This window comes from Diadema antillarum, unplaced genomic scaffold (genome assembly GCF_040938485.1).
Source record: "Diadema antillarum isolate AM-2024a unplaced genomic scaffold, OU_Dant_1.0 seq00001056_RagTag, whole genome shotgun sequence".
Taxonomy (NCBI): domain Eukaryota; kingdom Metazoa; phylum Echinodermata; class Echinoidea; order Diadematoida; family Diadematidae; genus Diadema; species Diadema antillarum.
In genome coordinates this window covers 123,317-146,541 of record NW_027271884.1, presented here as the reverse complement: position 1 = coordinate 146,541, position 23,225 = coordinate 123,317, and the positions used below count along the sequence as shown (strand labels likewise).

At 38.9% G+C, this 23,225-nt stretch overlaps 1 protein-coding gene and 1 pseudogene across 1 annotated transcript; one reads left to right on the top strand and one right to left on the bottom strand.

Annotated features, from left to right (window-relative positions):
• Window positions 1-4,475: 4,475 nt before the first annotated feature.
• On the bottom strand, window positions 4,476-15,647 carry LOC139743192 (RNA-binding protein 34-like). The gene is made up of 10 exons (XM_071653691.1): window positions 15,535-15,647; window positions 14,942-15,119; window positions 13,797-14,054; window positions 13,258-13,317; window positions 12,707-12,750; window positions 9,346-9,429; window positions 8,215-8,275; window positions 6,730-6,891; window positions 5,350-5,489; window positions 4,476-4,614 (listed from the first exon to the last, which is right to left on the bottom strand). The coding sequence occupies exons 1-10, from the start codon at window positions 15,594-15,596 to the stop codon at window positions 4,476-4,478; spliced, it is 1,188 nt and encodes a 395-aa protein (XP_071509792.1). The 5' UTR covers window positions 15,597-15,647.
• Window positions 15,648-18,000: 2,353 nt separating this feature from the next.
• The window catches only part of LOC139743185 (uncharacterized), a 31,706-nt pseudogene continuing 26,481 nt past the window's right edge, over window positions 18,001-23,225 (top strand).

Sequence of the window (23,225 nt, the reverse complement as noted above, 5' to 3'; positions counted from 1 at the left end):
CTGCCCTTTATCACCAAAGAATTTTAGTCAAAACTTTATAATGCCTCAGCAATTTGTTGTTGTTGTAAATATGACAAACACACCTGCGGGAATATTTATTGCATTTATGTCACTTGACCACAAGAATATTTCACTTAAAAGTAATCACTTTCCGTCTCCAATGTGGCTGATTTGAATTTGTCCTGTATGTACAAATGAAATCTAGTCTTAAATGAAAGCAGTGAATAAAATCAATTGTCAAAATGAAGATTTTGCGAGCAATGTTTGACTTCTTGAGTGCCAGTGAGCTGTTTTGAATGTCATCCTATGCAAAAATGTAATACATGTACAGTACAGTGTATCATAGATAGTACTGTACTTCATGTGTAGTCACTACATTGTGCAGTCACTACATTCTGTACAAGAAAATGTGAAATTCGATACATGGCCAACGACAAATGATACATCTGTATGAGGTTAGCCCACTGCCATTGGTGAAGTGTCTGATATTGTACCATATGTGTTCATATTCACAAGCATTAATCCCTTAGTACAATTGTACTTGTAATTTTTAGTGTAACACCAATGCCTTGCCTCCTTTGTGTAATGATGTCGGATGTGATGAGAAGCCAATCCGTAGTTTTTTACATTTTTGTTTAATCCATGTGCTGTCATTACTGGATAAGAAGACTAAAATAATTTATGATGTCGCATAAAGGACAATGGTATAAAGAAAATAGAGAGAATTCCACGAAAATTTCATGTTTATGAAAAGTACTCAATACTTTGACTTGTTACTGACATATGTTAGGGGTAATATCATTTCCCCTGTGCTGGAAAATGAAAATGTTGAATTTTCTTCATATTTTCTTCACATCATTGTCCTACTCTGACATTACAAATTGCTGGTCCTGTGGTTGTTTGCTTGTCTACATTCAATGTTTCCTTAGCAGGCGCATAAAACAAACAAATATGAAGTCAAATTTTGCATCATTCATTGGGTACTGTAAAAGTGGAAATTTTCTCGCCAGCAGTTTGTCACGCTCGACCAAATGCGATGAAATTTATGTGTTTTTAATTCCACAGAATCAAAACATTAATTAGTGGTACGTACGTTTGCTTTAATTTTCACGCTAGTCTCTGGTTACACAAAATGTGTGAAAATTTCAAAATTTGCAGTATTACCATGCACTGTCATCACAAGTTTAGTCTGAGATTTCTGATACCAAGGACTAGATACAGAAAAGGATAGGAATTTCAGCTGACCATAACAGGTCAGTATTATCCATGCCTCTCTTGGGATACCTATACAGTCTTAATTAGGAAGGTTTAAGGACAAGTTCACCCAAATGTGTAGATTGATTGAATGCAGCAGTATTTGTAGAACACTGTAACACATCATTGAAATTGTGAGGAAAATCGGACAATCCATTCAAAATTATGAATTTTTAAAGTTGAATGTTTCTAGATATTCATTTCACCACAAAAGTGATGTTGAGGGTATCATGAATCAACACAAATCAACATGCATTCGTATGTCATAAAACCCTTTACAAAATTATGAGAGTATGCACACAATCCACTGAAAACACTGACTCGTCAGAAATGGTGTTAAATGTAGCAAATGTGCTACATACATGTATATTTTGCACTTCATCTGCTATGAAAATAGGCTTGTTAAAATCATTAAAATGTCACAAAATTATGTACACAACTATGCATATTTACACATCTGTGTAAACACTAAAAAACGTACATACATTGTTCATTACAATTGATCAAAGTACTGAGGTGGTAGCCTGATAGGTGTTTTCACCAGTCCATTGAGCATGAACTACATGTACTGGCAACTGTAATGGATGTTTCATTTTTGTTGACATTTCCTCATTAATCTTACTAAAGATCTAACAACAATGCTCCAAATTCAATTTCATGTCTGTTCAGTCACCTGTTCACGGCTCCAAGTAAACTGGAGTTAGCAGTTTATTTTCAAGCTAGTGAAGTCATAAATCTGTCCCTACCATTCTTTGAGTAGGTGGGGATGTTTCCTTACATGATGTATCATGAGAAACTAAGATCAATATCTGTTCAAGTCGACCACTGTATTTACTTTTGTTCATTAAAAATATTGAAAATCAAGACATATACCGGTACATGGATACTTCTTATAGTGTGGGGGCATAGAAATCACAACATGAGTGGCAACAATGACCTGGGGGTTAACAGTACATTGTATTTCTCCAAAACATTAGAATCATATTTGTGCTTTCCCTTAGAATTTGGCAAGCATTTAATATCTATTACCCTAGAGTCAAGCCCACATTTCAATATACAGGGAAACCTTCTGGCAATTTTATTAGCTCACCTGAGCTAATGCGATCACTGGAGACATCATCCCGCATCCATTGTGCATGAACTTTTTACATTTTCATCATGAAAACCCCATGATAGATTTTCACCAAACTTGGCAGGTAGCATCCTAAAGTGGACAAGATCTCAATTTGTTCAAATGGGCACCATGCCCCCTGGTGCCCACAGGGGGGGCCCAAACCCCTAAAATTAAGGAATCTTTCAAAATCTTCTTCTGTGCAGAACCTGAAGTGATAGAGCTAAGTTAATACTATAAGTACATGATGACTGTAGTTACAGGTTTGTTCATGGCGGATCCTGGGGTGCCCCTCTCAGAGGCCCTGTGCAGGGGTCCAAATTGGGGCCTAATTATACACACAAGGTCAAATTTAAGGGTTTGAATATATATACATGTATTTGCACAAATGGGCACCATTGACCACCTGGGGGTCCCCTGGACCACAATGACCCTGGATATGGAGCAAGGGGGGAAGGGGGAAGAACCCGAAGAGATCAGCTAATTCAGTACTATGAATAAGTAGATTGGTGACTATAGCTTCTAGTTGGTTCATGGCAGATTTAGAGGTGGAGTTCAATTTGGGGCTCAATTTTTCACATTTTCATCTTCTTAAAAAAATGGTCAAATTGTTCCTACACTTGACAGGTGTTATCGCTAGAGTGTAGAAAATATATCTGTACACATGGGCATAATTCTTTACTTGGGGGCCCCCAGGGGCACAATGCCATGTTGGGGTGGGGGTGGGGAGGGAGAGACAAAGCCCCCAAATAAGGGAATCTCATAGATCTTTTTAGAACCAAAAGTGACGTGTATGCAAAGTTATTAATGTGAGTAAGAAGCTTAGTGACTACAGCTTTACGTCTGTTCATGGCAGTTCCAGCCACATATTCCTATTCTTTTTGGTCAGACATGGTCAGACTTGGGTCGGGCGGGGATCAATTTGGAGGCTAGTTTTTACATTCTTATTTCACATTTCTTGAAAACTGCATAGTCAAATTTTCTAAATGAAGTGTACTTGGAAGGTATTGTCTCCAGTGTGAAGAAATATACAAGTGGACACCATGCCCTAATGGATGCCCCCAAAGCTGCCCCCCACAGTTTGCAATGTTCTCAGGTAAAAGTCTGCACAAATGTATGGAAGGTGAACTTGCGATACTCGAGTGAGTGTCTCTTGTTCTACATTGCTATTTCCAGTACCTCATAGACATAATGAAAAAGAGACAAGATTAATACAGTACATGCAATGAAAAATCAAGACCACCAAATTCACCTTGTATTCGAGCTTGCTATAACAGGATTTCCCTCAACAATGTCATTAGCCATAAGACTTTAAGTGGAGAGGTTTTATCTCAATTTCAGCTACTTAACTTTTGGTCTTTTGGTAGGTTACTAACTTTGTTCTGACACGCTCAGATGATAATCTTGCACATATGATTATAAATAAGAGATGTTATGCACTTTTCCTGGTGATTCCTTATAAAGTACAAGTTACTGGTTTTATTTATTATTTTTCTTTTTTTTAATCATTTTTCTTTTGCACATAAGAACATTCAGAGGAAAAAACTGAATGGTTTCCAAACAAATTTGTGGATCATAATCTTCATTTCTGGAGCAGTGTCAATGTCTACAATTAAAGAACTCACATGGTGAGTACCATGTGGTTGGCTATTAATTGTATATCCTATGCCCAAAGGTGACCAGCATGCCTAAAATCAATCCACAACATTGTACAAAAGCTATATTGATAGCATCCTGAGAGCCACCATCACGGCCTTGGTCATCTTCCAGGAACATGCCATGCACTCACACTGCAACCCGTCTCACAAGACCAGATATGTCTCGGTCCATGATACATCCAGGCCTGGTAACATTTGACCATTGAAGGTGGGGAGGCTTCATAGAGCAATGAGGAAGATACTCCTGTGTGTTACAAGCATCTCAATGCATGTTCGTAATGCCAAATCAAGGAGCTTTTCATATTCTCTTGTCAAAGACACGAATAGGTTTGAAAGTCATCAGGAAGCCACTGCAGAATCGAGGAGACTAGGCAGCTCTGTACATCTCACTTTGGTCGTAAAATTGTCTCTTATATTGGCATCTCTTGAGGAGAGTACACACACAGATATCATCAGCTCTTTTTGCCTTTTGCCTTCCCCTTGCCCATTGGTGGTTTTCTTCTACCTTGGTTTCCCTGAAATCCTCTGCCTTTAGCTCTTGGACCTTGGCTGTTCCTCCTTTGTGCAGACTGCCCTCTGTGGCCATCTACTCTGTACAGACAGGAATTAAGGCCAAATGTTGTAACACAGTGACAGCCTTGATGGGGATCAGCCGAGCTTTCTTTTGATTTCCTTGTCAAACTGGATTATGGCCAGGTACGTAGGTGGATTTAGCACCTTTTCAAAATATCTATTACTATACATATTTCATCACTTTTCCCTGGAAGACTGTATGATGGCTAGCTGGATTTATCACCTTTTCAAAATGTCTACATATACCAGTACAGGGTATATATTTCAATTTTCATTATACTTAGGCTGACTGGCAGAGTGTCACTTGCCATGACCACCCCCAACCAGCCCCAATTCTACCGGTAAGAAAGAGATGGATGCTAACCAAATAGTTTTCTATGTCTGCTTTCAATGTCTGTTTTCAACTGAAGCTATGTACTAGAAGCTACAATGTTTTTACACAAACTCTCTCCTCTGATCGTCCAATAATTTCATTGTTTACATGGTCAAGATGTACATCAAATTTAACTTCAACAATTGCAATTACTTTGTAGCACAATATTCAAGGAGAACAATACAGGGACTACATACTGTCCAACAAAGGTCTAATTCTTCAGCAAATCATGTCTGGCTGCTTCTGACATCCAAACACGTAAGAACATAAGTACAGTGATGCACAAGAATATTTATGCTAATACATTTATTAGAATGAAGATCCCTTCAATTTTGTTCATGGAAGTTAAATTAATGAAGACAGTCTACATTTAATTTGACATTCCACTAGGGTGGTGCCAGCAAAAGGATATTTGTCGGTCTTTCTGCTTCTCCTTTTTGACAGCTCTTTTGACTCTCAGTCCTCTTCCCTTTAATTTGGTTCCATTCATTTTCAGAGCAAACTGCACAGAAGAGGGGTCCTGCAAGAAACAATAATTACAAAACAATGATTATTCTATTGAATAAATCATTTCCTGTTTGACGATATAACCTCTTCCATAATATTCCCCTGTTAAGTCTGCCAGACAAAATAAACAGAAAGAGACTTGTTTTTATCATGAAGGATTAATAAACTCTTCTTTCTTTCTTTTTTCACAGACCACCCACAAGATACTCAAACACTGGCCAAAATTGACACAGATATGCATACTATTCTGAGGATATAGCACAGAGGTGTTTATAAATGTGTGTTTGACAGAACCTGTCAATATGAAATCTGTAGAGATTAACCAGAGCCAAAAGAGAGATCCCAGTAATGGTACAAGTAATCTTCTGCTTCACTATGGACTTTGCTATATCTAGTTTCCCAACTGGTTGTGTTTCTTAGCATAAAACATGTGACAGCTTTTGAGTCTTGGTGGATTTATATTCTTCCATTCATACATTTTCAAAATACTCAACAAAATCTCTATGGTGCTAGGAATGACAGGTACCTTTCTTTTTCCCTCTGTAGATTTTTAACAAGTACTACAAATAATTATAAGCAATGCACCCAAAGAAAGAGGTTCAAGAACTGAAATAGATTATATCAATCCATATCTATATATCCATTTTTTGTGTCTTTCTTGATCTTTCTACTAGTCATCTGCCTATATCTGTCTTTATCTGTCTATCTATCTAGAGTGCACTCCTGTTATAACGAACACAGTTATAATAAAATTCTCGTAACAATAAAGTAAAAAATTCAGGCCCTAACCATTATCTACTCTTTTTAAAATTATTTGTTCAGTAATAGCAAAATTTTGATATAACAAAAGAAGACTGCTGGTCCCGAGGACTTCGTTATAACATAACTGTATCCATCTTTTTATTTTTCTGATCCATCTATCTATCTATCTATCTATCTATCTATCTATCTATCTATCCATCTATCTACACATCTACCTACTGAACTTCCGACTTACTACGGTGGACTCCCATCATAATAAAGTCATCGGGACTGGCAGTTTTCTTTTGTTTTAATATCAAAATTTCATTATAACCGAAGAAATAAGCAACAAATAACATAGAGCAGATAATGTTGCGTCCTGAATCTTTGTTTCGTTGTAACCAGAATTTAATTATAGCCATATTCGTTATAACAGAAGTGCACTGTATTTATCTATATCTTCATCTTCTGATCTTGCCAGGAGCAATCTTCTCAAGAGTTCTTGGACTCACCTCAAAGAGGATGTACCCAAATCCTTTGCCGACACCAGATTCCTTGTCACGGATGAGCCTCACTCCCTCGATAGCACCACAGCTGTGGAAGTGATCGTGCAGCTCTTCTTCCTCGACTTTGAAAGGAACGTTGCCCACAAACACTGATCTCCGGAGATCATGCTGTTTGGGAAATAAAGAAAACAGTGCTGCATTTTCTTGTGAGCAAGAACAATACTGTATACGCCATATATTTTGTGAGCCTAAATTTTCGCGAATCGGGAATTCCCAACGATTTCACAAGAGGTTAAATTTGCGATTGTAGAGTCTTGTATTGAATGGAGATATGTACATGCGTATGTCACACTCACATCGGGATCAGAGTCAATACTTTTGTGTCTTTAATTTCACGAATAGCACCTGACTCGCGAAATTCGCGAAAATAAAAACCTCACAAAATATTCAGTGTATACAGCATTCCATAGATTGGTAGATGACAAACTGCTGTGCCAACGAGGCAAGGCCTAAACATTTCAACATCAATTCAAAATGTCAGACAAAATATGTTGCACTTCAACTCATACGAACCACAGCATCTATGGAAGATCCCACCTTCTTAACCAACATAACTACTGTGAAGTGGCTACATGCTATGACTTGTCCATTAGCCAAGGTATTAACATCCCTTCAGATGGTGCCCAAACTTTCGAGTTCCCCACCCTCCCAGTTAGGTACTTGCAGGTAAAATACAAAACAGAAGACATATGGAAATGCTACTGGATAGACCTATTCTTTGGTTTGTGTATACTGCTATATGACTGTACATATAGGCTAGTCATCTGCCAGTCAGTGATTGGATAAACATGATCATGTGACAGTGAACCATTTGTGAAGTTTTCTGCATGTGCACAGCATTCTGGGAAGTTCTTCCATGCAAGAACATTTCATGAAGACAAATCGAAAATTATTGCAAATGACAGCAAAGATACAAGATATTTTAGCACAATATGTAAGATGAAGCATTTGCATTCTAAAAAACTGATAATTACCAATTGACATAATAAAAGGAAGCAGTGCTCAATAAAATTGGGTACATAAATTGGGATATGCACTGTTGGAATGAGGCACAAAAGCTGTCCTTTCTATGCTGTGGTCTTGGTAACAATACTTTCAAAATGGTTAACATAAAAAATTCGAGATGAAGGTATGCATGTATTTCAAAGTACACGTACTGTGACTAACCCATGTAATATAACAGATCATGACTTTGTCTTTAAAAACTTTTAAAAGATGTTCTGACCACAAGAACTGACATGCTATTTCAAAGGGGGGGGGGGGGGAGGGGGGCAGTGGAGGTTGTAAGCCCCCAGATGAAGTTGTGCACCCCCCCCCCCCCCCGACCCCATCATTATTTTCACTTTCCATTTAATGAGAGGCAAAATGTATTCTGACACCAAAGTCTTGATAGCACATATTTACATGGATACATGTCAAGTGCTTTAGTACCTTCTTGCTGTTGCCTGCAATATCAACTCTAAGATGGTGCTTGTGGAGAGTCCATCCATTACTACAAATAACAAAGCAAGTACAATACAAAGAGGGTTTCAATCAGAATCAATACATGACTTTAAGAATTTTTCTCACTAGTGTCTCTATTGAAACTGTCAAGAGCTGTCCTTTATGTAATAGTTCTTTCTAGCTGTTTCACATCAGCATGGGCAAGTTTGGTCACTTGAAAAAGTGCTTTTAACTCCAAAGTATCTACACAGCATTAATGCTCTTTTACTGCTCAGCTGACTGAAACAAGCCCCAGTACCAACAGGCATTTCCACACCTATTTGATCAACGATGATGAGTCAATTTTTAAGAAAATCACTTCCTGCATGGCTGTATGTTGTATTTGATAGAATCATAGTTGCAACTTGATCTATACAACAAGCAATAAGGAAGTAAGGATATGATTCACAAGTGCAACTATCAGACATATCATATACCATATATCATATGTTGTGAAATGTACAAAATAATCACCGTTTCAGTATAACTTGGGGCTCCAAGTGTCAGAGTATGTGCTCAACCTAAAAGCATACCAACAAAATTTCTTCTCTGCAATGTTACTAAATAATTTTGATTCAAGACCCCCAGATGCAGTTTCAAATACAGTAAACAAAACAACCCCCCCCCAAAAAAAAAAAAAATGCATGTAGCTGAATGCACTTTAAAATTTTTGTGTGTTCTCACTGAGAACACCAATTAGAATACGTAGTAGGTGGACTCAAGCCTTGCACATAGCCACATACACACACACACTCACTCACATGACACAAATAAACACATAAAACACATATACACATAACACTACAGTGTAGTAACTAATCATCAAAGTCATGGAATACAGATGTGCTTATATAGTGCAAGGTCATGGATTCTGACACAGTTATTCAGTCTAGACAAAGAAAAAACATTAATATTAAGAGGCAGTCATCATAGACTACATATGGCACTCATACCACAAAATGACTTCCTTCGTTCACCACATTTCCTGTTTTCCTATCAAACTCTAGTCTGAGGTTGTCACAGAATAGTTTGACACAAAAGACAAAAACCATCGAAACTATCACAAATTAGCACACTAACCTCTTCAGTGCTGCTTGAGCACATTGGTCATCCTTAAACACTATGTAGGCATTGAAAGAACTTCTGTTGGGAGTTAGCTCCTTCCTGAAGGATTAAAAAAAAATGAATGAAGACAAGAGAGAGGGCATGAAAACAAGACTGAGCATCAATTATAAACTAAAGTGTGCAAACAATGGTTGCAAACATGAGATGAACAAAATTTTCGAACCTTAACTTTGACCACATCCACACATGTATACAATACATATCAATAAGATTTCCAACACCAACATATTTGTTTCTGTAACATTTTCACTCAACATTTGTGAGTGCTTCTTTGAGGTATTTTCACAACTCAAGTGAGAATTATCCACATCACTTTAGGATGATCCATGCAAAAATTAAACTTCACATAGATTGAATAACTCCAACTTTCCATTTGCACCGCCAAACAATTGTAATTCTGGCTGCTTTTCATTCAAACAGCCACCCTCCTTGGCTTCTCCTCAAACCGGCAATGACTTGCCAAACTGGTATGGCTTATTTGTGACTATCAACATGGAGTTAAGTGACTGATCTGAATATGAAAACATGCTTTTGTCTGTGAAGCAGAATGTTCAATGAGTGCATAAACAGTTGCACTACATCACAGATTATCCCAGGGAATATATAAGTGCAATATTTTCTGATGACAGACCTGGCATTGAGTAGCAAATAATCTAAGTAGAAATGTCGCTATGGCGACTGGTATGCCTCCGCCATAATGCATGGTTCTCCTAATAGGTCTACAGCACAATGTCTTGACAATGTGTGATAACAGTTTAAATAACATAATTGGCAAAATATTAAAATGACAGGTTTGTCACAAATGTGTTGAATGTTCACTTTCCTTGAGCTAGGTTTAATTGGATGAATGGCTATACTGTCTAAGAGTGCAGGCATTTGTGGATTTGAGGATTTGTACCTGACTTTTGACCCTTTTATAAGTTTAAGGAAGAAGTGAAATTTACCACTTTCACTTGACCTTTGAACTTTTGACAAGAAACTTCCACGATAATCTCTATTGGGGAATACATGTATACATGTACACTAACGTTTCAACAAAAATCCTGCAGGCATTGCATAGATAAGAGGGAAATAGTGACATTTCGACCCCTGACCTTTGACCCCTAAATTCCCTAGATGATCACTGCCAGTTAGTACATGCATATGTACTAAGTTCCATGAAGATACCTTAAAAGATTTGCAAGATATGGAGAAAAAGTGAAATTTTAGCATTTTCACTTGACCTTTGACCTTTGAACTCTGATCTCATGAACCACAACTCTCTCAGGTGAATCTTTATTCGGTAGTTCATGTATACGCTAAGTTTCAAAAAAATACCATTAGGCATTGCATAGATATGGGGGAAATAGTGAGATTTTGACCTTTGACCTCGAGCATGTGCACCCAAAAGTTGATAGGCACAACTTCGCCCACTCATACATACATATGCCAAGTTTCATTAGGATACCTCAAAGCGTTTTTTAGTTACACTGTCCACAAAAGTTGACTATGGACGGAAGGACGGACGGAAGGATGGACGGACGGACGGACAACCCGAAAACATAATGCCTCCGGCGACACTTCGTGGCAGAGGCATAAAAATCACAGACTGTGATGCTTACTACAATGTATGTTGGTATTTTGTTCTCTCCAGGAATCACTGACAACGAAGAAAATTCAGAAGCATCAAATACCGGTAATTCTATATTTTGCATCATAAAACCTCATTACAAGAATCATTCTTACTGGTTGAAATTGGCCACGAAAATTCAACAATTGCCCATGGTACAGCTTCATAGCACCCAAACTGCCCTCTTTTTGATATGTATGTGGCATGTACATGGATGTGTGCACATGCACTGTAAACCCTTGACTTTTGTAGCACACGAAGGTGACCCTTGGACGTTCTATGTATGATATGGCCTAGCCATTGCAAACAATTTGTTCAGTCTTCTAATACAAGTAGTGTATGAGTTCTAGTATAACAACAGTATATGTTATGCATAGCAACCACTGAAATCATTGACTTGCAACATGACATTATGCAATTGTTAAAGATAATATAAAGTTTTGGTACCTCAAAAGTTTCCCTGAATTTCCTTGTCTTAGTTTGTGTTTCAGGTTAAAGTACCTTTCATATAACTAACACTATGAGACTTACTCGCCCCAAAGTGCTCTCATGTCTTAGTAATCATGCAATAGTGGTTTCGTGCCAGAGCCGTCGCGGTACCGCGGTACCGCAAGAATCAATACAGTACACATATTGTACGAAACCATTACTGCATGCATGGTAACTGCGACCAGCAGCCCCATACGCATAGCTAACTGCGACCAACAGCCCCATACACATAGCTAAATGGGGCTGCGCATTGTAGCATTCAGGATCACGACAGACGTAGTATCGCCGGTAAATATCAACTTAAAATCCAAAAATTTCTTCAATTTGAAGACTCACCAGTTAAGTTGAAGTATTGAAAACAGGCTTTGGGCAACGTTTGGTTCTGCCAATAGTCCCTTTCTGTTCGAATTGATGACTGAATGTGACTCGGTCGAGAGGACCTTGGGAGAGCTACACTGAATCGACGGCCAGCGCATGCACACACAGACATCTTATCCGTTCATGGATTTGAAATTTGCGCTGACCATCAATTCAGTGTTGCTCTCCCAAAGTCCTCTCGACCGAGTCACATTCAGTCATCAATTCGAACAGAAAGGGACTATTGGCAGAACCAAACGTTGCCCGAAATGCTACAATGCGCAGCCCCATTACGCTATGCGTATGGGGCTGCTGGTCGCAGCTAATTGCATGATTACTAAGACATGACAGCACTTTGGGGCGAGTAAGTCTCACAGTGTTAGTTATATGAAAGGTACTTTAACCTGAAACACAAACTAAGACAAGGAAATTCAGGGAAACTTTTGAGGTACCAAAACTTTATATTATCTTTAAGTACAACTTCATTCAATTCTATTTGGTGTATGAAACCAAAAAGGACGAAATGTTCTTGTGGCATCCGTGCATGAGAGGCGACCATTGCACTGTCCCATGAAATTGCTTTGCAAATGTCCATGGCAGAGCCTGATGTGTGAAATGGTTAGCGCAATCGCGATCAACCAAGTAAAATTTCATTTCTGTTCAGTATACAAAACAGATCCAGACTGCTTTTACTTGGGACAGTGTTGATTATTATAAGCCCCTCAAGATGTCAACTCCATGTTATGACCCTCAGAGCAAGCACCTCAAGTCACAGCATAGAGTTGAAATCCCACAGGACAATGATATCAACAATGCCTCTCGAAAAGCAATCCACATCTGCATACTACATGACACACTTACTTGATAGCTGCAACCTTCTTTGACACATTTGGGTCAGCCACCCCCTGCAGGAAGGACATGTAAAACACCAATCATAAACATGTCCAACAGACAGGTATCATCACAAATTCATATCTAACAGTCTATCACGTCAATGTTCCTGGAAACAGGAAGTCTATGCAGCTGCACATGCTTCCAAAACCTGTCAAGTGATAAGTGATTATTGCATTTAAAGAAACCGTCTGAAACTGCAGGTTTTTCCTGTATCACCTGTCAGTACAACAAAAAAATAATAATAGTACTGATAACAAAAATGTCATCATCCTTGTCATCACACTTCAACAACAAATTCATGTATTTATATGGTAGACATACACACGTGTGTGTGTGTGTGTGTGTGTGTGTGTATGTATATATTTCATTCACTTATTGAAATGCTCATTTCTTAATTTTGCTCATCTAACAAGTGACTATATGAGAAGTTTAAGGATCTCACTACTAGACTATTTCACAGATTTCCTATCAAAACTCACTTATTATACAATAATTATAAAAATCACAGCTGTGCTTACCATAGACCTGAATCTAATGCTCTCAATGTGGCCGTACACCTTGAACAATCCCTTCAGTTCCTGTTGAAAGTTGAAACAGACATTCACCACTGAAAGAATTATCGATATGGACTACTCTTGTTAAATTTTCAAAGGGAATACATTCTCTCACCGTAAATATGTAATGCCAAATAATATTGCAAAAGTCTAAAGCATTTTTTTTAACTATTGACATAAAACATTTAGCAGAAAATATCTACAAAATAATCATCTTAGAGCCAAAACTGAACATCTTACAATGCTGTTCTACGGTCTGCCAAAATGTGGCTCATTTGGTATTACTGGTAATCTACCGACATAACACACATAATTCTCCAAACAAATACAGCATTTGCTCTCATTAGTTTTGTAAGTAGAGCAACATCTTGTTGTGATGTAAATTCATATTATATTGCTATCAGCAAACCCTTTAAATGCAACAGAAGTTTGGCAAATTGTGATCAGAAAAATAATACCCATACAGAAAGGTCTACATAATTATCAAGCACAAAAAAAATCACCTTTTTCTTGACAGTGAGCGGCAAATTTCCCACAAAGACGGTCCTTGCTAGAACAGCAGGGTCATCTGTCATCTGATCAGCAATCTTCTTCCTTTTTGGTTCTGGTTCTTCCTCGTCATCTGTACCTTGAAGCGAGGCAGACTGAGGGTGACTTCTTTTAGCGTTTGCTGTCAGGTGGGTGGGCGACAATGCACCCACAGATTCACAGCCATCTTGACCCAAACTAACCGATGAGCCATACTCATTTGTGTTGGTCCTCTGAAAGATTGCATGATGTTTTAAACAACAAAGAGAGTTGCTCACTCTTTCTGCTTGTCAAGTTTCCTGTCGTATGAATAAGCCAGTTCAGAGTTAGCTCATGGGCACATTGGTACGAATGACCTTTCTTTTTTTCTCATTCAGTTCGGGGCACTTCACTAGTTTTCAAAGCGACATAATGCAGAAGCTTTACGTAACCATTTATGGGATTTATTGATCCTATTCAAGCAAAGAATAAACTTGTGTAGACCAGATGACCAGTATGATCAATCAATTAACACTTTGGAAAGCATCCATTTCATTATTTTGCATTGAATTGCATTAACGATCTCTTTCTATTGACATTGCCAACTACCACTTTTGCTGTCAGATGGACGTGCTGGTAAGCAGCATTTATAAGGATTACATGAATTATCATTGCATTACAGATGATTTAGCCTTGTGAATTTAAAAACGAACATACCTGTAGGTACAAATGACCTTTTTTTTTCCAGCTCATGCGCAAAGTGGAACTCTGAACTGCCTTATTGTAAGCTACTTTACACAACTCCTGGCAAAGTCAGTATTACTGTAGAAGTGCATACTTTCATGCGAGTAATTTTTCGCGCTCAGCCAGGTAAGACGAATTTTGCATTCAGCTTTGGAATCAAGACCTCAACTACTGGAACATGGTATGGAGAGAACAAATTTTGTCAAAAGATGTTGGAGATTCGAAAGTAACAAGTTGTGTAGTCTCAGGGTGACAGCATTTTGAGATGAGCCATATCACATCGGATTGTTTGTTGTCTTGGGGGGAGGGCCGGGAGTGCCACCCCCCCCCCCTCCCACCCGCCTAGTTAGGGGTAAGAAGCCTTGCCACAGCGGGTCTTGCCATTTGGTTCACATACCTTCTCAAAACTTGGAGCACCTGGCAGAGCTGTGGTCTTCTTCTGAACAGAGGGTTTGAAGAATGATGTCAAGGCCTCGCCTCCCCCAGACGACTCTCCCTGGGCAGGTTGGGAGGAAGAGGTGCTGAGAAAGCTGGCAATACTCCCTGGAACATATGAGCCACTCAACTGACTTGACCTGCAGTGGATGATACAGCCAAAGATATTGGGCATAAAGAAAGCATGGTGATCACTCTGCCCAAATCTTATCACCCTGATAAACTCTTTACCCATAACCGGGCTATCGCTGTAGTGAAAACTACTACCCTGGTATTTCACTTTTTCAAGCTCTCACATGCATCATCTAAATGCACATTATAACAACAAATATGAATATCTAAAATAATCTTCATAGAGCTCTATTTGCTGTGCATCTCAGCTAGTTACACTGAATCTTGTTGATGTTATCTAATCCTAACACTTGGTAATTCAAAGGAAAGATGCATGTATCTTTCCTTTTGTATTCCACATATAGATGCTGCAACTTGCAGACCAACAGCAATGCAGATTATTTTTTCTCTTTTTCTTACTATTTTTTCCCCTTTTTTACTCACCCTGCCTTTTCCTCTTGGCTGCCTTCAGCTCCCATGCTTTGTTTTTGCTTCTTTTTCTTCATTTTCTGTGACTCCAGAAGAGTGATATGGTCAGCACAACAAAGCACACTACTCTCTGATGAATCACATACAATCCAGCATGGTCCAGTTGCAGTCTTGCTTCAGTGGACACTCTATGTATTAATATCTGTGAATCAAGTGAAAGTACCATTCTTATGCATTCAATATATCCAGTCAGTATTAACTGACAAATATTGACAAAATGAAGTTGAATCATGAATATTCAATTTGTCGACAGATTGAATGTCACAAGTGCAGCATGGCATTAGTTAGTGCATATGCTCCAAATATAGGGCACATGAATTGTTTGCACAAGATAACATGGACATTTTTATAATTTCAAGTACCTAGGCTAATTACAAGTCAGCTCAAGTCTGTGTACAGGTAGCAGCATAAAATGAGACTATCTAGTTAAAGGGATGGTATAGTATAGTTTTGGTTGCGACAGGATTCAGATTTTAATTTTTTGTGAAATAGTTAGAAACCACTTATGAAATATTAGAGAGCATATAATTCTAAGAGGAACTCAAAGTTTATTTGATGAAATCAGTTTTGAGATTGCTGATACCATCACATAAAACAAAGTAAATTTAAAACAAATGGTCTTAAAGCCAAAACATAGTACTGGTACGCCTGCAAAAGTTGTCAAATTTCACTCCCAAATGTGCACTTATGTCTAAGAAATGTGTGTAATAACGCTGCAAAAACAAGACATTCGATGAGTAACGATGAAAATGCGTAATAATAACCAAAAAGGTTCGCCGGAGTCGCAGTCTCAGAACTTAATACCCAATCGAGGTCAGGCTAAACTCGGATTCGGGGACAACTCGGCCTCACTTTGACGGCGGGACGAGTTGTCCTTCTGGATTGTACAGTGTTGTACTATGGGAGCAGCCTGTACAGCGCTTGGCGTTCTTGCTAGTCACAGTTATGGTCCGAGTTGATGCCAAAGACGCTTAACTGAAAAGACAGGAAAGTGCGCGCTAATCCTGTACAATATACAAAATAACCTCCCCCTTGGCGGAGGTAACAAATGGACAGCGCGCGGTCCTCAAGTGTACAAGCATATTACGCACATCACTTGAGACACGCTGTCTTTGAAGTTGTTGTTGTTTATCAAGCATATTTGATTGTCTTTTCAGTATGGCGATCAAGAACTGCGTGTAAATTGTCTGAAATAGGGCAGAGTTTTCCCTGAGAGACCGAGTTAGTCTGGATCCTTCTGGAATAGATTAAAAGTCGTGATACCGACTCTTACTTTTGATCTCGAAATACTCCAAAGTAACTCCTCATCCCGGCAAATCGCGTCAGCCAGATAAGTTTTTTGGTAGACTCTTTCAATATATTGCAAGCAAATATGAAATGGTGCCAAGACAGGTTCTCAAACCCTTGGCCTTACCAAAAAGCAAAACTATGTTTTCACTTTAAAGGTGGATATATTATACTGTTATTACTATTAGCCCTTTCAAAACCAAATTTCACAAATAAACTTCGAATTCCTCTTAGAACTGCATGTTCTTTCATAAGAGGTTTCTCATTATCTCACAAAAAGTTGGAAACTTGAAGCCCAGTCTCATTGCCATTGGTTATGTTACATTGGTTATACGCAGCATCACGCATGCATGCCGGGCGTTCACACGTGCACCACACGATTACTCCTTGCACCACTGACTCAACAGCTGTAGTTGTTCCTTTCTGTAATACACGTCTCGGGGCCAGTTGTTGCTTTCAGTAGAATTTGCATAATTTACCATCGACCGTGACGTCAACATAAGGTTGGGGTCTTTTCCAAAGGACATTTCACACAGCGATAATTTCATGACTTACCTTAATTGTGTCGATTGGAGAGCAAAGAAAACGATTCAGAGCTTTTGGTCAGGTGTACGCAAAACCACATCACAGGAGGAAAGCAATGCAAGCATAAAACAGGGCGCAAAATTGCCCTCCTAACGCAGAGCTCCCGTCGCATTCGTGCTCCATGTGCAGAGTTGTCAAAAGGGGTTCCTCGGTGAACCTGGGCTACGACACTATTGCTATGGGTAAATGGATAACTTATTCGTTTGCAAAATGAGATCACTGCCAATAGGTATGCTAAATTGATTTTTAATTTTGATTATTGATTATTTTTTCACTGAAGTCCAGGTTGATTGGTGTAAAAAGATATCCTTAATTCTACATATCAAATTCCGTAAAAAGTTGTTGTACCCCAAGTAGAAAATGTACTCGCTATGTACCACGTGACTTTGAGCCAATGAGATTTGGGAAGAGCTGTTGTTTCGATCAAGATACACCTTGGGATGAATAATGCGCTAAACTGTCTATGCGAAGAATGAAGGGACGGGTTACAACAACCGTGCTCAAATAACTACTGTGCGTATACACAGCATAAGAATGAGCCACCGATTTCTAACGACAACTCTCCGCTGTTGATTTCAACGAGACTCGACCCATGGTTGATTGTAATGTAACATTTGCATCGTTTGGCATGGAGGATTGTTGATTTACAGACGCACCTAAGAGGGATACATCTTGAAGGAATCAGCTGATCTACTTAGCAAGAAAACTTACAATGGTAAAGTGCTGCATTTTGATGAAATAAGTTGCAACGTTTATGATTCTCGTCTGTGTAACAGCCTGCGGCTCCGGCCTCGTAATGCAGGCAGCCACGTACGGTCTGACAGGAATGTTGTTTACTCCAAATAGCCAAAGAACTTGTTGTGATGGCGATCTTTCTGCTTCAATATTTCGTGTGATTTTGGTTTCATAGTAAAATATATGCTTGAGCTATGTACAATGTCTTTGTAGAAAGTGATTTGCATGTATTTAGCTGCATGGCGTGTCGGACAATTCGATTTTTGTGGGTGGTAGACATCCTCTCCGACTGCGAATCGAATCTGATCCGACAATTTATGCTGAACAGTTTCGTGTGAGCTCAGTGTGTTGTGTAGTGTGAAGATGTCATCAGAAGACTACCGCGCTCAGCTCAAGGAAGCAAGCGGGTTGAAGAGGACTGTCAGGACTCAAGGGCAATGAAATTCTGTGTGATGTGACTATCAAAGATAGTAGATTGGGGGAAATTACAGAATACCGGTTTTGCATCATATAAATTAGCATATTAGTGCGTATAAGAGCCTCCGGCGGCTCTCCCTTAGAGATGAATTTCAGCCCGAAGGGCTGAAATTCGTCTTTCCCGTCGTCTGGGGCCCCCAAAAAGCCCGGGAACGGAACGGCCGTCAAAAAGTAGCATGACCACACAATTTTTATGAAAATTGAGTGGTTTCGGAGGAAAACTGCTCTAAATCAAGATATCTCGAGTAAATCGTCGATAAAGAAAATTGAGCCGATTTTGACGGAACTATTTTAAACGTGATGACGTCATCACAGCTGACATCCTCCTTCCTTCATCTCTTTTCGACACAAGTCATTCACGATCAATCACTCTACACACTAGTTTGGCAAGGCAGCGCGTATACGCGTATTGTCAAGAGACATGTGCGCACTCAACTGCCATACGTATTGTACACTGTACTAGTAAACATGCGCGCGTTCTGCAGACTCAATACGCGCTACCACTGCACACGTACGCATCATAAGCTGTTGTGTGTACGTAGGTACTGTTGTACGACTGCATAGAGTCAACATGGTGGGCTGTCAAGAGCACCCACACAGTGCGTAAGCTCTACTGTAAGCTAGCACCAGCAATTAGATAAGTGATTGTTTTCTAGTCTCACCTAAATTGCTATCGATTTCTAGGATACGGACTATCCTCAACTCCTAAAAAAGTGAGTATTCATCGTAAATTCGGGTAAATTTTAACGGCTAGTCTAGACTAGCATCGTCAGGATCTAGAACTACATTATTCGGGGGACACCCCCGAAACCCCCGAGAACAACGTAAGATACCACACTTCTCATCGCACAGAGCAAAGAAAACACACGTAAACAAATGCAATCGTCGACAGCCGAATCACGGACCGTATCGCAGATCGGATTAATATTTGAGATGGTTGCTATCGGCAAGCGTAATTACGCTCTTTTTAGAGCGATTTGCGCTCTCCGTGATTGGCTGCCGGTATTCTGTAATTTACCCGTAGATTGTCATGATTGTAGTATGCTAATGTTAGTATGAAAAGATTAGAAGGTAGATGCCATTGTAGATCTAGAGTGAAACCCCCAGTTTTCAGATGTCGTCCTTTTGAATTGATGTCATTGCTCTGAAAACTCTCCGCGATCGTGGCATACGCTGCTCGCATAATCTGAGTGAAACTGAAGTAAGCTGTCTTAATAGTTACGTGATGTGTCTTTCAAATTCGCTCTAGTAACCGGAAGCTAAAAATCAATGGGTGTGTGAATTTTGGCGAATTGAAGAAAGTCAGTTGAAATGTGTGTGTACATGCATGTGCCTCTTTCTGTTTGTGTACATGTCAATGTGTTCTTGGGCATTTCTCATTCAGCTTTATTCAACTTGGCATAATCATAAAGTGCATTGATTTTTAGCTTCTGGTTTCCATTTGCTGTAGTTTATTCGACAATATTTGATGGCTAACATTGCTTTCAGATTGTGCAGGCAGCATCAATACGTCGCAATTGCGAATTGGAAGCTTGCGAAGAGTGAGCGTAGAAATCAACATTGATATCGATGCTTCCCCATGACTGATTTAGCTCAAATTTATGTGAGTGATTGGAAATAAACTAGTATTGAGTATTTTGTGGTGATTTTGGTGCAATTTGGATGCAGAGACTCCAACTCCCCCGCTTTCGATGGGAGATCTCCCGCTGAAAGCCCATTTTTGCAAAATCTCCCGTTATCCCACTTGAGATTTAATTTCTCCCGCCCTGGCTTTGTGTCTCCCGTACAGCTGTAGGAAAGGATTTCTTACTGATACTTATTGCCATCGCATGTTGAAAAATAAGCCTTAGATAGCACGAGAGAGCATTTAGAACCCTATGGCTTGGACCCCGGCCGCAAGGAACTTCCCGCACATCAACTTGGAGTCTCCCGTTTGCTAGGAGTTTCAGGGGGGAGAATCTCCAGATCAGAAGATGCTTGGGGTTGGAGTCTCTGTGGATGTGGTGATTATGACATATCAACATGGATATGAAGGTACATGTACATTAGCGCCTACTTCTCTGTTGCTGTGGCAGAATCTACATTATGTATGAAGTAATTATTTTGCCCAAACAAAAATTCAGGCATTTTGATTACCGTATGTCAACGGATAAGTGTTTTTGTTCTCTTCACATTTTGTAGGCTGGAGAAGGTCCACCATTTCTGACTGTTGGCACTGCTGTTAGTGCTAAGTACCGAGGAGCATTCTGTGAGGCTAAGGTCAAAGTCGTTAAGAAGTTGGTCAAATGCAAGGTATGTGAACCTTTTGTGTGGCTCTTTCATCTCATTTTTAAAAGCCTTTTAGTTATGGAGACTCCATTTAGCACTGGAGTTGACTATCAATTCCCTCTTTGATATGAGTCCAAAGGAAGTGACCCTTAAATGGCATTCTTAATAAGCAGCAAGGTATAGCAATCATCAGAAATTTGGGTTTGTGGCCCTTAATTGGCAAACACACTGTCACATCCTACGATGAAGATATTGATACGTGATCAGAGTAATATTGAGTAATCTTACACATTACCCCATACAATAGTATGAAGCTTCAAGAGCATTGATCAATAACAACAATCTGTACAGAGGCAAGGGGAATGAAAATAAAAGAGAAAATAGATGATTTGTTAGATACATCACTTTCACACAAGGAGAAAGTGGTCCATCAGTCTTTATTGATAGATAACAGCGTACAACACGAGATGACATCATTCTTGACCACTTATGGAAGCAATGTAGCTCATCACTATGTTTTCCCCTTGCTACATACATTGTGCTTTCCCCATTGCCAGCATTTGTTATCAAATTAGCATGTAAAGGTGGTGCTTGTTGATTTAGCCTCCCTGTTGGGCAAGAGAATGATATGTTTTGTGCATTTCTTTCATGTTTGTGTGAGAATTCTTTGAAGGTTTGAAGACTTCTTCTACAAGGCAGGCATTTTGTGTGGTCTTCAATAAGAACAATGAGCCTATTTTAGTGTAGAAATTATTTCTTTCAAGGGCATTTTGGTAATGGTTGAAGGTTAAAGGACAAGTTCACCTTCATAGACCTGTGGATTGAGTGAAGGGAGTAATATTAATAGAACACATCAGCAAGAGTTTGAGGAAAATGGGACAATCCGTTTAAAAGTTATGAATTTTTGAAGTTTCTGCTTAGTCACTGCTGGATGAGAAGACTACTACGGCTTGTGATGTCACATGAGTACAACGATATAAAGAAAGTGTAAGGAAAATTCAAAATATTTTCACTTTTCTCGTATGATAAAAGTGACTTCCCTCATTCAGAAAGCAAGGGGGAATTACATTACTCTTAACATACGTCAGTGATGAGTCGAGAAAATATGCACCTTTTTCAAAGAGTAAAATTTTGTGAAATTCTCTATATATTTTCCTTATATCCTTGTATGCATGTGACATCATACACTCTACTAGTCTTCTCATCCAGCAGTGACTGTGCAGATGCTTTATAAAATTCCTAACTTTTGAACTGATTGTCCGACTTTCCCCAAACTTTCACTGATGTGTTCCGGAAATATTGCTTCATTCACTCAATCCACATGTATGTGAAGGTGGACTTGTCCTTTAACTCTCTAAGACAAGAGTTGAGGTTAATTCTTTAATGCTCTGGGCAAAGGTAGATGTCTGCACTGTTGACAGAAAAATCATGTTATCCAAGAGTCTGTATCATAAATGACAGTCAGCGAAACAAAAGCAAGAGTTGTCTGAAGAGGCAAAAGCATCAAATAACACAGAGTCTTATGCGTAGCTTAAAGCAGCTGCCATACTCACCCACCAGTGATGTTCCTAGGGTTACTCTCTTTTGCTTTGTACATGAAATGTCACATATTAGAATTATCCCAAGTGAAAAGAAGAAGGGAAAGAAAACAAAAACAGTTATCTGTTCAAGTGATACTAGTAGCTAGGACATGTTTGCACATGCCACCTTACAGAGGAAGTCAATTCCTCTGTGAATACAGTATGAATAAAGTTGAGCCAATTTGAAAACACAGCAAGTGAGGAATACTACGCATTGTGTGTAGTCACATGGCAGTGATAACTTTGAATAATAGTAATAATAATAATTCTGATTTATATCATACCACAAGTTAATGATTTTCTATGCCCTTTATGTACAATGTAATATCTTTTGAGACAGTCCTGGCCTTAGGATGACATGTTATTGTTATGTTGTGCTTCATGCACAATGAGTTGGAACTCTCATATAAATTTGTTCGTAGTTGTGATGATTTTTATTTAAAATAGCTTGTCTTGCATCAATCCTAATTAGGTGGATATAAAGGGGGAATCCAAGAAAGCCTTCAAATAAGTTAATTTTCACAGCGTAATATGCAGTAATATTTGCTCTTGGTTTTGTTTGAAAAAAGGGTGAAATGTTAGTTTCTGTAAAAATTAGGTATCTAGTAGTTGTATGTGTGGATTAGGTAACAAGTGTCTTCCTTCCAAATAAAGTTGAATCATATCTCTGATTTTGTAGGTGATTTGAAGTTTGCTTCATGTACGTGCAGTTTA

Coding starts and splice junctions, on each gene's coding strand:
- LOC139743192 (XM_071653691.1), bottom strand. CDS start 15,596: ATGAAGAAAAAGAAGCAAAAACAAAGCATGGGAGCTGAAGGCAGCCAA. Junction 13,318..13,796: donor CGCTCACTGTCAAGAAAAAG/GTGATTTTTTTT, acceptor AACTTTCAACAG/GAACTGAAGGGATTGTTCAA. Junction 12,751..13,257: donor GCATTAGATTCAGGTCTATG/GTAAGCACAGCT, acceptor TCCTTCCTGCAG/GGGGTGGCTGACCCAAATGT.